Source organism: Heterodontus francisci, chromosome 27 (assembly GCF_036365525.1).
Source record: "Heterodontus francisci isolate sHetFra1 chromosome 27, sHetFra1.hap1, whole genome shotgun sequence".
Taxonomy (NCBI): Eukaryota; Metazoa; Chordata; class Chondrichthyes; order Heterodontiformes; family Heterodontidae; genus Heterodontus; species Heterodontus francisci.
This window is the reverse complement of record NC_090397.1, coordinates 8616775-8631856: the sequence shown is the minus strand read 5'-3', so window position 1 is coordinate 8631856 and position 15082 is coordinate 8616775. Positions and strand designations below refer to the sequence as shown.

Genomic DNA, 15082 nt, shown 5'->3' with positions numbered 1-15082 from the left:
TCTTTTGCACAATCTGCTGACTACATAGCTTCAAGCGGTTTCCTTCAGCTCCCTGGGTCTAAATGCAATCTACGATATCCAATCAGACAACATCTCCATAATCCCAATGCTGCTCGAGTATTGGGCAGAGAGCAAGGATAGCAAACTTTAAATTGTATCTGCATGGATTAAACACTGATGAATAATGTGATTTAGGGATAGACTCGTGGCTGAGTGGTGAAAGACCACAATTTAGAGGCATCTGCTCTCAAAAATTCTATGGTTTAGGTTTGCTGCCTCAAGTAACACTCCTAACCTTAGATGATCTGGCCAACAAATCTTAATCAACAATATTAAATACACTGGCGTGTTTGGAGAGCTGTATATGTTGAGGCTTTCATAAATGTTGCTATTCAGGAAAGACTGAATCAGCCTAGAAACAGTTTAAGCAGCCTTTGCACCATAGACGTGAATCAGGATCTTAAATTGCTAGATTTTCCAAATTATCTTACTACCACAGGGCTTCTTATGACAGCTAAATGAATTTATGTTAGCTTTGGAACTAGCAGGTATCAGGGAAAGAAGCAAAGCCTCACAGGAACCAGTTCAGTATTGAGTACAGTATGCTCTAGCATTAGATTTGGACCCAGGGAGCTGAAGGAAAATGGGCAGGGATCACAGAGACAGTAAAGCCCTTAAAACCAAAGGAAACAACTTGTATTTATATAACGCCTTTAATGTTATAAAACATCAAGACATTTCACAGGGGCATTATCAAACAAGATATGACACTGAACCACATAAGGAGATATTGGGGCAGATGACCAAAAGCTTGGTCAAAAGGAAGGTTTTAAGGAGTATCTTAGAGGAAAGAGAGGCAGAGATGCAGAAAGCTTTAGGGAGGGAATTCCAGAAATTAGGGCCTTGGCAACTGAAAGCAGGCCACCAATGGCTGAGCGACTAAAATCGGGAAAGCTTGAGACACCAGAATTAGAGCACAGATATCCTGGAGGGTTGTGAAGCTGGAGGACATTAGAGATAGGAAGGGACAAGGCCATGGAGGGATTTGAAAACAAGGATACAAGGATGAGAATTTTAAAAATTGAGGTGTTGCTTAACCAGGAGCCAACGTAGGTCAGTCAGGACAGATGAATGAATGGCATTTGGTGCGAGTTAAGATACTAGCAGTTTACATAGAGTAGAATGTAGAAGGCTGGCCAGGAAGACTCAAGTCTAGAGGTAAAATTGCATGATGAGTTTCAGCAATAGATGAACTGAGGCAGGGGCAGTCACGCAATGTTATGGAGGTAGAAATAAACAGTCTTAGTGATGGCGCAGAAATGTGGTCAGCAGTTCATCTCGGGGTCAAATATGACACCAAGGTTGTGAAGAGTTTGGTTCGGCCTCAGGCAGTTGACAGGGAGAGGGAAGAGTCAGTGGTTAGGGAGCACAGTTTGTGGCAGGGACGAAGTCAATGGCTTCAGTTTTTCCAACTTTCAATTGGAGTATATTTCTGCTCATCCAGTACTGAATGTCAGACAAGCAGTCTGACAATTTAGAGATAGTGGAGTAGTCAAGAGAGCTGGTGGTGAGACAGACTTGGCTGGCATCAGTATACATGTGGAAAATGACATTTTGTTTTTAAGATGATGTCACCGAGGGGCAGCAGGTCAATGAGAAATAGGAGGGGTCCAAGGATAGATCCTTTGGGGATGCCACAGGAAACTGTGTAGGAGCAGGAAGAGAAGCTATTGCAGGTGATTCTCTGACTACAATTACATAGATAAGAATGGAACCAAGCAGGTGCAGTCCCTCCCAGCTGGATGACAGTGGAAAGGCATTCGAGGAGGATGGTGTGATCAACCATGTCAAAAGCTGCAGACTGGCCAAGAAGAACAAGTGGGGAAGGTTTACCTTGGTTAGAGTCACATATGATGCAATCTGTGACTCTGATAAGAGCAGTTTCAGTACTGTGGAATGGGTAGAAACCTGATCAAATAGATTCAAATCTGGAATTCTTGGAAAGATGGCACAAATTTGAGAAGCAACATGTTCAAGGACTTGAGAGGAAAGGAAGGTTTGAGATGGGGCAGCAGTTTGCATGGATGGATAGGTCAAGGGTTTTTTTTTTAAAGGAAAGAGGTGTTGAAGGCAGATTTGAAGGAGAGAGGGACAGTACTTGAGAGAAAACCATTAATAATATAGCTAACATGGGAGCCAAGGAGGGAAGTTGGGTGGCCAGCAGTTTAGTGGGTACAGGGTTGAGAGAACAGTACAAGATGAGCTTGGAGAGGGCATTACAGGAGATGAGAGAGAACCTGGAGAAAGATAAAGCAGGGAAGAGCCTTAGAGGAAGCTTGGCTCGGGGAAGGGAGGGAAGTGGCAGAAGCAGCTGATCAGATGGCCTCATTCTTAGTTTCAAAGTTGTCTACAAGCTCTTCGCACTTGTTGGAGGTAAGGATGGGGGAGATATTGGGGAAGGGGGTTAAGAAGACAGCTTGCAGTGGAGAAAATAAGTCAAAAGTAATCTTTGCATTCCAGGCTGATCCTGGAAGTCAGCAGTTTTTGCAGACAAAAGCAGAACCCAATACTGCTTTATACAGTCCATTCAGATCTGGCGATGAATGGCTAAACCAACTGTCTGCCATATCGATTCAAACCTGTGTCCTATGGACTCATCCCTTAAGACACGAGGAAAGACAAAAGCAAAGGAGAAACAACAGAAGATCAACAGTTTTATTTCAAACAATGCACTTAATTATTCCACAGAACAATGCAATTCATTCTAAATTTAAGGTCTCCAATAGAACAATTATATTTTACTTTAAATTGCTGAAAACTGATTAGAATCAACTACTAGTTTGATCATAATCTGTTGGGAAGGTGCCACTGTAACCAAAGTGCTTTATTTTTCATTGTAATCTGAAAAGTGACTGCTCCTGCAGTAATGGTCCATTATTAGACAAGGTGGAGGTCCTTGGCTACCAGTGTAGCTGTGATTGGGTGCATGCAGGGCTTGTTCTTCATAAAGGTTTCAATTGCTTGCGGGCGAGCCTTTTCAAAGTTGTACAGATCCCTGTAGCATTCATTTAAAAACAAACACATGAAGTCAGTAGACATACACACTATTAATGCACCATCTAAACACAGGAAAATTGTCTTTACAGACACATTACTGCCTTTGCATACAGTCTTGGATTCAGGCATCTGAGTTTCCATATTAATATTTGCAAACGTTACAAATACTTGCAATGTAAAGAGGGAAACAAGTGATCCACACTCTCCTACAAATGTTCTGTTGCACTTTTCCTGGTACTTTTAATAAGATTGAGAGCTAGTGGCCATGAGCAACACTCAAGGAGCAGTAAGCATGGATTAAAATATCTCAGTATTTTGAAGCTGGTATATTTTTCATGGTGTATTCATATGTCAGAGTCAGAGAGATACAGCACTGAAACAGGCCCTTCGGCGCACCGAGTCTGTGCCGACCATCAACTACCCATTTATACTAATCCTACATTAATCCCATATACCCTACCACATCCCCACCTTCCCTGAATTCTCCTACCACCTACCTACACTAGGGGCAATTTACAATGGCCAATTTACCTATCAACCTGCAAGTCTTTGACTGTGGGAGGAAACTGGAGCACCCGGCGAAAACCCACACAGTCACAGGGAGAATTTGCAAACTCCGCACAGGCAGTACCCGGAACTGAACCCGGGTTGCTGGAGCTGCGGTGCTAACCACTGCACCGCCCCGTACACAGGATACGTACACAGGAAAGTTGGCCAAATAAACAGGGTGACAAAGTTCACAGTATACAGGGATTGTCTGATCACAATGCAAGGTATGATATCACCCAGCAACTTTTGGAAAAAACAGCTTAGGGTGCTGTACTTGCTTGTTTGTACTGATCATCTGCCCTTTGGCTCCCCAGAAAATAATTGGAACATTTGGCAGCTAAACAGTTCGCTCAGCACCAATCCAAATTATCAATGACACATCCAGATGCATGTTTATACAATGCTGCAAGCTGTCTTTTAATGGCTTACATCCACTTAAAAACAATAACTTCCTTCCTCTTGTCTAAGTTATTGCTTAATTTCTCGGTCACTCAGTTTGTTCATTAAATTGTAGAAAATCAGACAATAAAACTTCAGAAGTTAAATACTTTTCGATACTACACACAAGTAATCATGGTCATTCTTGCCTCCAGATTTGACTATTCCAGTGCATCTTCTGATCAACCTCCCACACTCTACCCTCCCTAAATTTGAGGTCATCCAAAACTGCTGTCTGTGTCCCAACTTGTACCCAGTCCCACCCACTCATCACCCCTGTGCTCAGTGACTTACAATGGCTCCTGTTTAAGCAATACCTTAACTTTAAAATTCTCATCCTTGTTTCCAAATCCCTCCAAGGCGTCGCTCCTGCCTATCGCTCATCTCCTCCAGCCTTACAATCATCTGAGCTCCACTAATGCTGGCCTCAAGCATCACCAATTTTAATCTCTCCACTGTTGATGGCCATGCCTTCAGCTGCCAAGGCCTAAGCTCTGAAATTCCCTCCCTCTACTGTTCTTTCCTCCTTAAGGCGCTCCATAAAACCGACCTCTTTGACCGAACTTTTGGACATCTGCCCTAATATCACCTTACGTGGCTTGGTGTCAACTTTTGATTTATAATGCTCCTGTGAAATGCCCTGGGACATTTTACTTTCCCAAAGAAGTACAAGTCGGTGGTTTAAAATATTGCTAAACTTCGACATCCAAAAGTAGCTATGATTTTAATATTTAAAATCTCTTAAGCAGTCTTCTATTTTATTTGTATTTCCAACCTGTATCTTACACATTAACTGAAAGTCCAGTGCTGTCCAATATAATAAAATGAAGATTACACAGCAATTATTTAATTTCAAATGGAAATGATACCTGTAAAGAGGACGAGTGAACTTCATTCTGCCCTGTACAGTAACCATGTCCAAAGCAAGAGGAATAGCTTTTTCCCAGTGAGCTCGGAGGCACAATCGCAACCATCTTGAGAGGAAGGGAAAAAAACTTGAGTTTTTCAAGCAAAGAAATTAAATAAAATTGCTTCCGTTTTCTACCGCTAAATTCAAAAATATTAAATAACATGAAGGGATATAGTTTACAGGGCTATGGGAGTAGTTTTACAGTGCTCAGCAGATACGATGGAGCAAATGGCTTCTGTGTGCTGTACACTTTTATGGTTCTACTGCTCTTGGTGGACTCAATTCAATAGCTCTAAATTCCTATCTTGCTGTGTTATTTACATTGCTTAATTTAAATTAACCAAATAATTCGTATTTTAAGCACAAAACTTCAAAATATACAATGAGATTGCATACACCTCTTGTGTGATGCCCTCAAAATGACGGACCCATAATCAATATATTTTGCAGCATTCTGCCATTCATTTGTAATTTCTGACATTTCTCGTGAAATAATTTAACAAAATATGGTGTACCTTACAAGATTGTACTTCTTTAGAATTCTTCCCTATTTTCCTCTCCCCCACTATCTCTTCCGAAAGCACTGACTCATGTTGGGATGCCTATTCCACAGGCAGTGATTAACCCTTGATATGCAGGCCCCCACCTGCCAAGAATGAGGCACATTAATTTCTCCACGTGGACATTTAATTTCAAATTGTTGCTGGGAAGCGGAAAAGGCTTGTGTCAAGGGTTGCCAGGCCCCTGACTGGAAAGACATTTTTGCATATTAACAGACAGTGCTTGGGAACAAAGGAGCTATCCCCTGCTCCAAGACAATCCACAAAGCCAGAAGTGGTTATACTCGTCAGTCACGTAACTACCTTGCTGGCCAACTTGGGGAGTTTTAAATTGTAGAGTGTTTGAACTGGAAGAAGGCAGAACGTTCCTGGACTGAAGCAGACCTCCTCTCCTGTCCTGTCTGCTCCCATCTCTTTCTCATGGAACTCCAAAAACCGACTGAAGTCACATGAACCACAAGAGAGAAAAGTCTCCTACAGTGAACAAGGTTTAAGAAGAATACTGGGCTCCAGCGAAAAGCAAGATCTACCAACAAAAGGACTCTACAGTGAGCTCGAAGAACCGGAACAACAACTCTTCAGAAACTGCCTCAAACCTTTCCACTTTAATTTTTCTTCTGCTCTTTTCCGTCTCTATTTGCATGTGTGTATCACGTATCCATGCTAGTGTGGGCACGTCGGGTATTAGAATTTTTTTTTTAGAATTAGAACATTACAGCGCAGTACAGGCCCTTCAGCCCTCGATGTTGCGCCGACCATCTGACCTACATTATTCCATTTTCATCCATATGTCTATCTTATGACCACTTAAATGCCCTTAAAGTTGGCGAGTCTACTACTGTTGCAGGCAGGGCTTTCCACGCCCCTACTACTCTCTGCGTAAAGAAACTACCTCTGACATCTGTCCTATATCTTTCACCCCTCAACTTAAAGCTATGTCCCCTCGTGTTTGCCATCATCATCCGAGGAAAAAGACTCTCACTATCCACCCTATCTAACCCTCTGATTATCTTGTATGTCTCTATTAAGTCACCTCTCCTCCTCCTTCTCTCCAACGAAAACAACCCCAAGTCCCTCAGCCTTTCCTCGCAAGACCTTCCCTCCATACCAGTCAACATCCTAGTAAATCTCCTCTGCACCCTTTCCAAAGCTTCCACATCCTTCCTATAATGCGGTGACCAGAACTGCACGCAATACTCAAGGTGCGGCCTCACCAGAGTTTTGTACAGCTGCATCATGACCTCGTGGCTCCGAAACTCGATCCCCCTACTAATAAAAGCTAACACACCATATGCCCTCTTAACAGCCCTATTAACCTGGGTAGCAACTTTCAGGGATTTATGTACCTGGACACCAAGATCTCTCTGTTCATCTACACTACCAAGAATCTTCCCATTAGCCCAGTACTCTGCATTGCTGTTACTCCTTCCAAAGTGAATCACCTCACACTTCTCCGCATTAAACTCCACTTGCCATCTCTCAGCCCAGCTCTGCAGCCTATCTATGTCCCTCTGTACCCTACAACACCCTTCGACACTATCCACAACTCCACCGACCTTCGTGTCATCCGCAAATTTACTAACCCACCCTTCTACACCCTCATCCAGGTCATTTATAAAAATGACAAACAGCAGTGGCCCCAAAACAGAACCTTGCGGTACACCACTAGTAACTAAACTCCAGGATGAACATTTACCATCAACCACCACCCTCTGTCTTCTTTCAGCTAGCCAATTTCTGATCCAAAGCTCTAAATCACCTTCAACCCCATACTTCCGTATTTTCTGCAATAGCCTACCGTGGGGAACCTTATCAAACGCCTTACTGAAATCCATATACACCACATCCACGGCTTTACCCTCATCCACCTGTTTGGTCACCTTCTCAAAAAACTCAATAAGGTTTGTGAAGCACGACCTACCTTTCACAAAACCGTGCTGACTATCGCAAACGAACTTATTCTTTTCAAGATGATTATAAATCCTATCTCTTATAACCTTTTCCAACATTTTACCCACAACCGAAGTAAGGCTCACAGGTCTATAATTACCAGGGCTGTCTCTACTCCCCTTCTTGAACAAGGGGACAACATTTGCTATCCTCCAGTCTTCCGGCACTACTCCTGTCGACAATGACGACATAAAGATCAACAACAACGGCTCTGCAATCTCCTCCCTGGCTTCCCAGAGAATCCTAGGATAAATCCCATCTGGCCCAGGGGACTTATCTATTTTCACTCTTTCCAAAATTGCTAACACCTCCTCCTTGTGAACCTCAATCCCATCTAGCCTAGTAGGCTGTATCTCAGTCATCTCCTCGACAACATTTTCTTTCTCTACTGTAAATACTGACGAAAAATATTCATTTAACGCTTCCCCTATCTCCTCTGATTCCGCACACAACTTCCCACTACTATCCTTGATTGGCCCTGTTCTAACTCTTATCATTCTTTTATTCCTGATATACCTATAGAAAGCCTTAGGGCATGAACCGAACTAGAGTTTAATTTTTATTTATTTATTTAGAGATATAGCACTGTAACAGGCCCTTCGGCCCACCGAGTCTGTGGCGACCAACAACCACCCACTTATACTAATTCTACATTAACCACATATTCCCTACCACATCCCCACCATTCTCCTACCACCTACCTACACTGGGGGCAATTTACAGTGGCCAATTTACCTATCAACCTGCAAGTCTTCGGCTGTGGGAGGAAACCGGAGCACCCAGCGGAAGCCCACACGGTCACAGGGAGAACTTGTAAACTCCGCACAGGCAGTACCCAGAACTGAACCCGGGTCGCTGGAGCTGAGAGGCTGCAGTGCTAACCATAAAATTTCACCTTTCTTCTTTAAACCTAAGAAGGCCTGTTTGCGCTGGTTTCTTTGCCTTCTAATTGGAAAGCGGTGAACATGACTGAAAGCGAACCCTAGAACTCTTTCTCACCTGGTCATAACACCCTCCAGTACCTCACTCAAGTGATCATTCATCATGTGCAAGCCTCTGCAGCCAGGGTGGACAGGTTGCTTGAACACGGCAAGATGGGGCTACCACAGATGGGCAAATTCTCATTTTCCCAGAATTTCCTCCTCCTCCCCGCCCCCCCCTTCCCCAAACAAACATGCACAAACACACACACTTTTTCAACAGAGAACAGAGATTCAACTGAATTGTGATGAGAGCCAGTAGCCCTGGTTCATTTTCCTATCCCTAGCCCATGTACACTAAAGCCAACAGCAGCACCCAACCAAGTTTCATGGTTTTCACAAAATTATACCTGAATTTTATCTCTGCATTTTTGATGTTGTTTAATTTGTAAGCCTCTTGCATTCGTTTCACATTGTTGAGACGCAGTGGAGGCTAAAGAGCAAAAGAGAAGTGGTTATTGCGACAAAGAACAGCATTGCCTATTTATTTAATATTAACTCATGCACTGTTCCTGTTCAACATCATTTTCTTACTCTTTGCATAGCCACTCCCCTTCACTGTGGGGAAAAATTAAAAATTCTTAAAATCGGCTACTTTAAGAGAACTGTTTACATCATCTTTTCTAACCTGCTCCTAAATATTAGTTATGCAATAGAAATAGTGTTAATGATGTGCTTAAAGATTCCTATTCACTGCATTCATCAAGCACTGCATGCATCAATTTCTTGCAAGTGAAATCAATTTGTTAACTTTTTTTTGTAATCAAAGACACTAGAAATGCTATGCTAATTTAAACTGCTTTTTGGGGGAGGGGCACATCAGGTAAATTAAGATAATCTTTTATATTGATCCAATTTAAACCCCAAATCCGACAAACTAGATTGCAGATCTCAGTAGAAACTTTCCTCTTTTTAACATGGGTAATTTTTAAAATGAATACCTAATCAGAAAAGTGAGGAATTTAGAGAACCATATATTACTAAGTAATTTTCTAAGATCACATTTTCATACTGTATTTTTGTGAAGTCCATAAAAGTTAAGGGGCAGTCAATGCTATTTAAATTATACAATTTAATTTAAATCCATGCTTATCCTTAAAAAGATTACACTCTTCTAATTCTTCACAAGATACATGTCAGTAAACAATTACCTCCACTTCAGTAAGTCAATCTATGTAGTCATTTTTCTGACATTCTACACTTCAATCTCTTAAAACCAATATCCTACCTCCAATAGCAAAAGAGCAAGAAATTCAATTATTTGCTGTGAAGACATTTCCTTTAGATCCGCTTCACGAAAACAGTCCAATTCAGCATCTGTGGCCTGCAAACAATGATTCTGTTCAATATATATTCATATTTTAAGAATGAACTTCACATTTACAAATGAGCCTTGACATTGACATCAATACCCATTTTAATTTACATATATAAATTAATGGTATAGAGATAGTTATCAACAAAATATCAGTTTACAAATTTAAAAATAGTAAGTAAAATCAATGAAAATCCATGTAACCAGATTCAGGACACTATGGACCTTTTAAGCAACTGCGCCATTAGGTAGCAGACTCAGATCAGTCACACATGTAAATTAAAGAAGCAAACTGAAAAGATACAGTTCCTAATTAATTTTAAAAACTCAAATGCTTGGAAAATACAACCATAGTGCATTAATTCCCACTTGGTTGCATTATGCTACTTAACTCAAATATTGGATAATTTATTTTTTTAAAACACGAAACAGCTTTAGATTCTCAGGAGCATACTATCTGCTAAATGAATCAGTACTACAGTGTGCTGTTCAGGAAAGAGATTGAAGGTTTCGGATATAATTATCAACCCACCAGCCCAATACTTGCCTGCAGTGAAAACAAAGCAAATAAGGTATTGGGCTGCATAATTAGAAGCATGATGTACACATCAAAAGTGGATAGGAGGTCAGACACCATCATAAATAGTGTGTGCAGTGTAGGCTGACCAATCAAAGAAAATATACTATTTCTCAAAGAAAGATGTCTCAGTGGGCAGTGGATTATGAATGCAATACAAATTTTCAATTTGTATCTTTTTTTAAATTGCATTTTAGTTACTTGTGATAAGGAAGAATGACAATTTCCAGGAAGATATGCAGCAGCAATCGTACAGTGGTGCAATACAAGATCAGAAATATATAGGCAGAAGTCAGACATTGAAATAGGTCTAGAAACATGGTACATAGTCATTTTAATGCCAGAAATGATGGAAATATACAGCTCAGCCAGCACCTGGAAAGACAAAAGACACTGACGTTTTAGGCATTTACTCATTATCAGAATCAAATACCTCAAGGTGACAAGGTATCACATCAAAGGTTACTAAACAAAATAAGAGCCCATGGTGTAGTGGGTAACATATTAGCATGGGTAGAGGATTGAATAGCTAACAGGAAACAGAGAGTAGGCATAAATGGGGCATTTTCAGGTTGGCCAGTTGTAACTAGTAACTAGTAGTTGTAACTGCCACGGGGATCAGCGCTGGGGCCTCAATTATTTAAAATCTATATCAATGACTTGGATGAAGAATGTATGATTGCTAAATTTGCCAATGACACAAATATAGGTAGGAGAGTAAGTTCTGAAGAGGACATAAGGAGTTTGCAAAGGGATATAGATAGGTTATTTGAGTGGGCAAAGATTGGGCAGATGGAGTATAATGTGGGAAAGTATGAACTTGTCCACTTTGGCTGGAAGAATAGAAAAGCAACATATTATTTAAATGGAGAGAGATTGCAGAACTCTGAGATGCAGAGGGATCTGGGTGTCCGAGTGCACGAAACAAAACAAGCTAGTGTGCAGATACAGCAAATGATTAAGGTGGCAAATGCAATATTGTCATTTATTGCAAGGGAAATGGAATATATAAGTAGAGATGTTTTGCCTCAGTTGTACAGGGCATTGGTGAAGACCACATCTAGAGTACTGTGTACAGTTTTGGTCTCCTTATTTAAGAAAGGATACAATTGCATTGGAAACAGTTCAGAGAAGGTTCACTGCACTAATTCCTGGGATGAGATCTGGTGAGGAAAGGTTGGACAGGTTGGGTCTGTATTCGTTGGAGTTTAGAAGGATAAGGGGTGATCTTATTGAAACATACAAGATCCTGAGGCGATTTGACAGGGTGCATGTTGAAAGGATGCTTCCCCTTGTGGGAGAGACTAAAATTAGGGGGCACAGTTTTAAAAATAAGGGGTCTCCCATTTAAGATGAGGAAACTTTTTTTCTCTCAGGAGGGTCGTGAGTCTGTGGAGGGCGCTATCCTGGAGAGCGGTGAGGCAGGGTCGCTGAATGTTTTTAAGGCAGAGGTAGGAAGATTCTTGGCAAACAAGGGAGTCAAAGACTATTGGGGATAGGCAGGAAAGTGGAGTTGAATCCACAAATAGAATGGCCATGATCTTTTGGCATAACGGAGCAGGCTTGATGGGCTGAATAGCCTATTGCTGTTCCTAGTTTGTATGTTCGTAAAACATTAATAACTGGAAGCTGACTGATGTGTATTTCCAGCATTCGTAGTTTTTTTTTACTTAAATAGAACAATTTTACTCACTATGCTCCATCGTTTACAAAGAGTCATGCAAGCGTCAGCCATAGAGATGTCGTAACTGCAAAACAAATGCCATGATAACCATTAGCTTTGTCCTGAATTGACCCTAAAAGATCAAAGCAAATAAATTCAACAATGACCTGTGTGATGCCAAAAGCGTTTTTCAGAAAGTAAATTTCCAATTAGGTGAATCTTCCACCTGCCAGCATTGGGTGTGTGTTTGGGAGTGCTCCCAGACCCTCCTGGGAATTCCACCGATCACATCAACCTTAAAGCTAACAGAAGGCTCGACTGGTCAGAGCAAGAATGGGTTCAACTGTGGGCCTAATAAAGGCCCTTAAAAAGTTAAGTGCCAGAGATAATCAAGTACCTTTTGCATGCTCCACCTTCAAACTCCCTTCCAGTGTATAACTTTGAAAAAAAAATCTCTTTTGCCTGTTGAAGAAGTCTGGCTACCTCTCCTTTCCAGACTCTAATTTTCTGGTCCTTCCTAGGGGTGGCTGCCTCTGTTGCATATTTACAGGAGTAGACTGCCTGCTCCGAATATTGAAATGACTCTATCCCCAGGGTTTGGGGTCTTTCCAAAGATGTAGCTGAAGTCCCATCCCATCGCACCTCTGGTTGTGGAGTGGAATCCAGCAATTTTAAGCCCAAGGTATTTACTGCTCCAGTTTATGAAAGTGAAGAGTCTTATTTCCAAAAGTCATTTAAGTCCTTTTAAAATCAAAATATGTTTGGTTGAGTTAAGTAACATATTTACACTTGTGGCAGAAGCACTTGTAGATATGGTTTCCAGTTTGCCTGATATTGTGGGAAAGGAATCAACTGTGTGAAGGCAGACCAGCACTTCAACTATTCCATACAATCTGATAAAGTTCAAATAAACGATTGACAAGTTAATGTTCAAAAGGAATATTTAGATGTATGAACCAAAACATAAATAGTTCATAGGGTTATTTCCAAAAAATTACTGGAGAAATTACTTGTGAAATTTAGTGAAAAATCTCCCTTAGTGCAGTATGAAGTTATTGAGGTGACATGCTGCCAATTACATGTGTATACACAATACACAGCTTCAAAAGAAACAGTGGGGATTAAAGCTAGATCAAATGATTTTGCAAGTTTACTTCTCCAGAACAGAACACCAAACTACTACTTCTAATCGAGACAGCAATGATTAAAAATGATATGCACCATGGTCTTCAAGTGAAACTGACAAATTAACATGTGAATTGAATAAATTATGAAGATAAACTGCGATCCACCCTTCTCCACAGGTAGAGAAGACCCATCAGCCTGCATCATTTTACAAATATACATTTTTACATTTAAGAGGTTATATTGTATGAATTAGCTCACTTGGGTTCAAAAATGATTTCTTTTAAATTCATGTGATCAAAGGTTTTCAGCCCAATGTAGGAAATTTTAAAAGCTACCAAATTATTGGAATCCAAATTTTTTTTTGTGTGAATCATCTGTCCACTTGGTAGAGAAAGTGCTAGTCTTTCTCCTTGTTTGCTGACGTAATTCAGCCCTGAAATATTAGGTGAACATATTAAGCAATCATATGCTGAAATTCCACTCAATTTTAGCAGAAGTGTTAACCTATTTATGCGCCGTGGTTTAATTTTAGAAACCGTATTGAAGTAAGGGAGAGGAGACTCACTGTGGCGTGAATGGTGGTATTCCAGGAGAATGGAACCAGGCATTCCAGTCAACCTGATTCAAAATCTCAGTCTAGTGAAAAGTAAAAATATTAATAAAATAGTGCTGTATAACACATATACTGATCAATGTCCCAACTTCTCATACAAAGAAAATAGGTTTGTGTTTCTCTTATGTAATGAAACAGAATAAATTTAAGCTCACAGTTTCATGTTGGGCCCCCTCAACATGTATAGGCTCACATTACAAATTTGGGTTTGCCAAAGGTACCTCGTTGGGTGCAGTAGTATCAGTCACTCCTGGAAACATATCACATGCCCCACACATTCTGAATGCCCAATATCTATAATATTACCAAACCTAAAGGATATTACAATCCATCTGTCTTGATATTCAAATGGGATATTATGGCCCCCGATATTTACTGGGACAGGGTTTTCAAGCTTCCCTAGCTGCATGGCAACAGGCTTGGCTGTCTGTCAGGGAACCCTCCAGAAAAGGCCTCTGCCCAGGATAAGGTGATGGTGATGGTGGATGCTGCACGGGGGCAGCTGAGGGAGCAGTCCTGCCAGAAAGGGGAGTGTGCAGTCAGTATGTTGTTGGGGATTCAGGAGTTTGGGGATGTTTATCTTGCTAGGCCTGGAGGAAGCACTAATGGTCCACAAGCTGTGCTGTAAAGGCACTTAACTGAGGGATCCAGTCCTTCTCATCTCTTTTAACCTGCCAGATCTCCTGAGGCCCAGGAAACCCAGGCAACATGTGTTAAAAATAGAAACCCCACAAAAATGGAAGCACTCAGCCAGCTTAAAGGCTTTCAATGACCAAACCACCTCCTGGGAGCCTGCCCTTGTCCTGCCTCCATAATGCCACAAGTCAGCAGGTTAGGTTCCTGTTCCAGATTTTTAACATTTTAATCTTGCACCTGACCCAAACTCAAGTTTTTGGAGGTTAAAATTATCCTGTATTTTTCATTCACCCCTATTGAGCTTCAATCTTACAGTAGTCCGACTGTTTACACTTTAGTGAATTGTGGCCGGAACAAAACATTAAGCAGTTTTATTTCCAAAGGAGCAAGAGAACATGCAGAGCAACAGGTATGATCAGACTCACTCAATTTAGTAATTACAACCTTATTCATATAATAATTTAATGCAATGAATGCTCTAACCTTGCCCAATCAATGTGTTGTCTTTGCATAGCAACCTCCTACATTCTAACCTTGAGTCTAATGAAGGCACACTCAAGCAGCTTTCTGTTCAAAACCCCAATTTTCTCTGTGTTTCTCTCTATTTTAGCTCCATGTCCACAATCAGAGCATAGGGCCCATGTCAGACATGGCCTAGCAAGAGCCCAGGACAAGGAACCTCAAAACACAATGAATGAAAGATGTC

The 15082-nt window shown here is 41.1% G+C and overlaps 1 protein-coding gene across 1 annotated transcript in view; it reads right to left on the bottom strand.

Moving 5' to 3' along the window:
* Positions 1-2701: 2701 nt before the first annotated feature.
* The window catches only part of lta4h (leukotriene A4 hydrolase), a 75713-nt gene continuing 63332 nt past the window's right edge, over positions 2702-15082 (bottom strand). Inside the window, exons 14-19 of the mRNA XM_068058768.1 lie at positions 13693-13763; positions 12030-12084; positions 9673-9768; positions 8795-8877; positions 4914-5018; positions 2702-3055 (exon numbers count right to left, since the gene is read on the bottom strand). Of these exons, the coding sequence (XP_067914869.1) occupies positions 2938-3055; positions 4914-5018; positions 8795-8877; positions 9673-9768; positions 12030-12084; positions 13693-13763 (528 nt within the window). The 3' untranslated portion in view covers positions 2702-2937. The remainder of the gene's footprint in view (positions 3056-4913; positions 5019-8794; positions 8878-9672; positions 9769-12029; positions 12085-13692; positions 13764-15082) is intronic.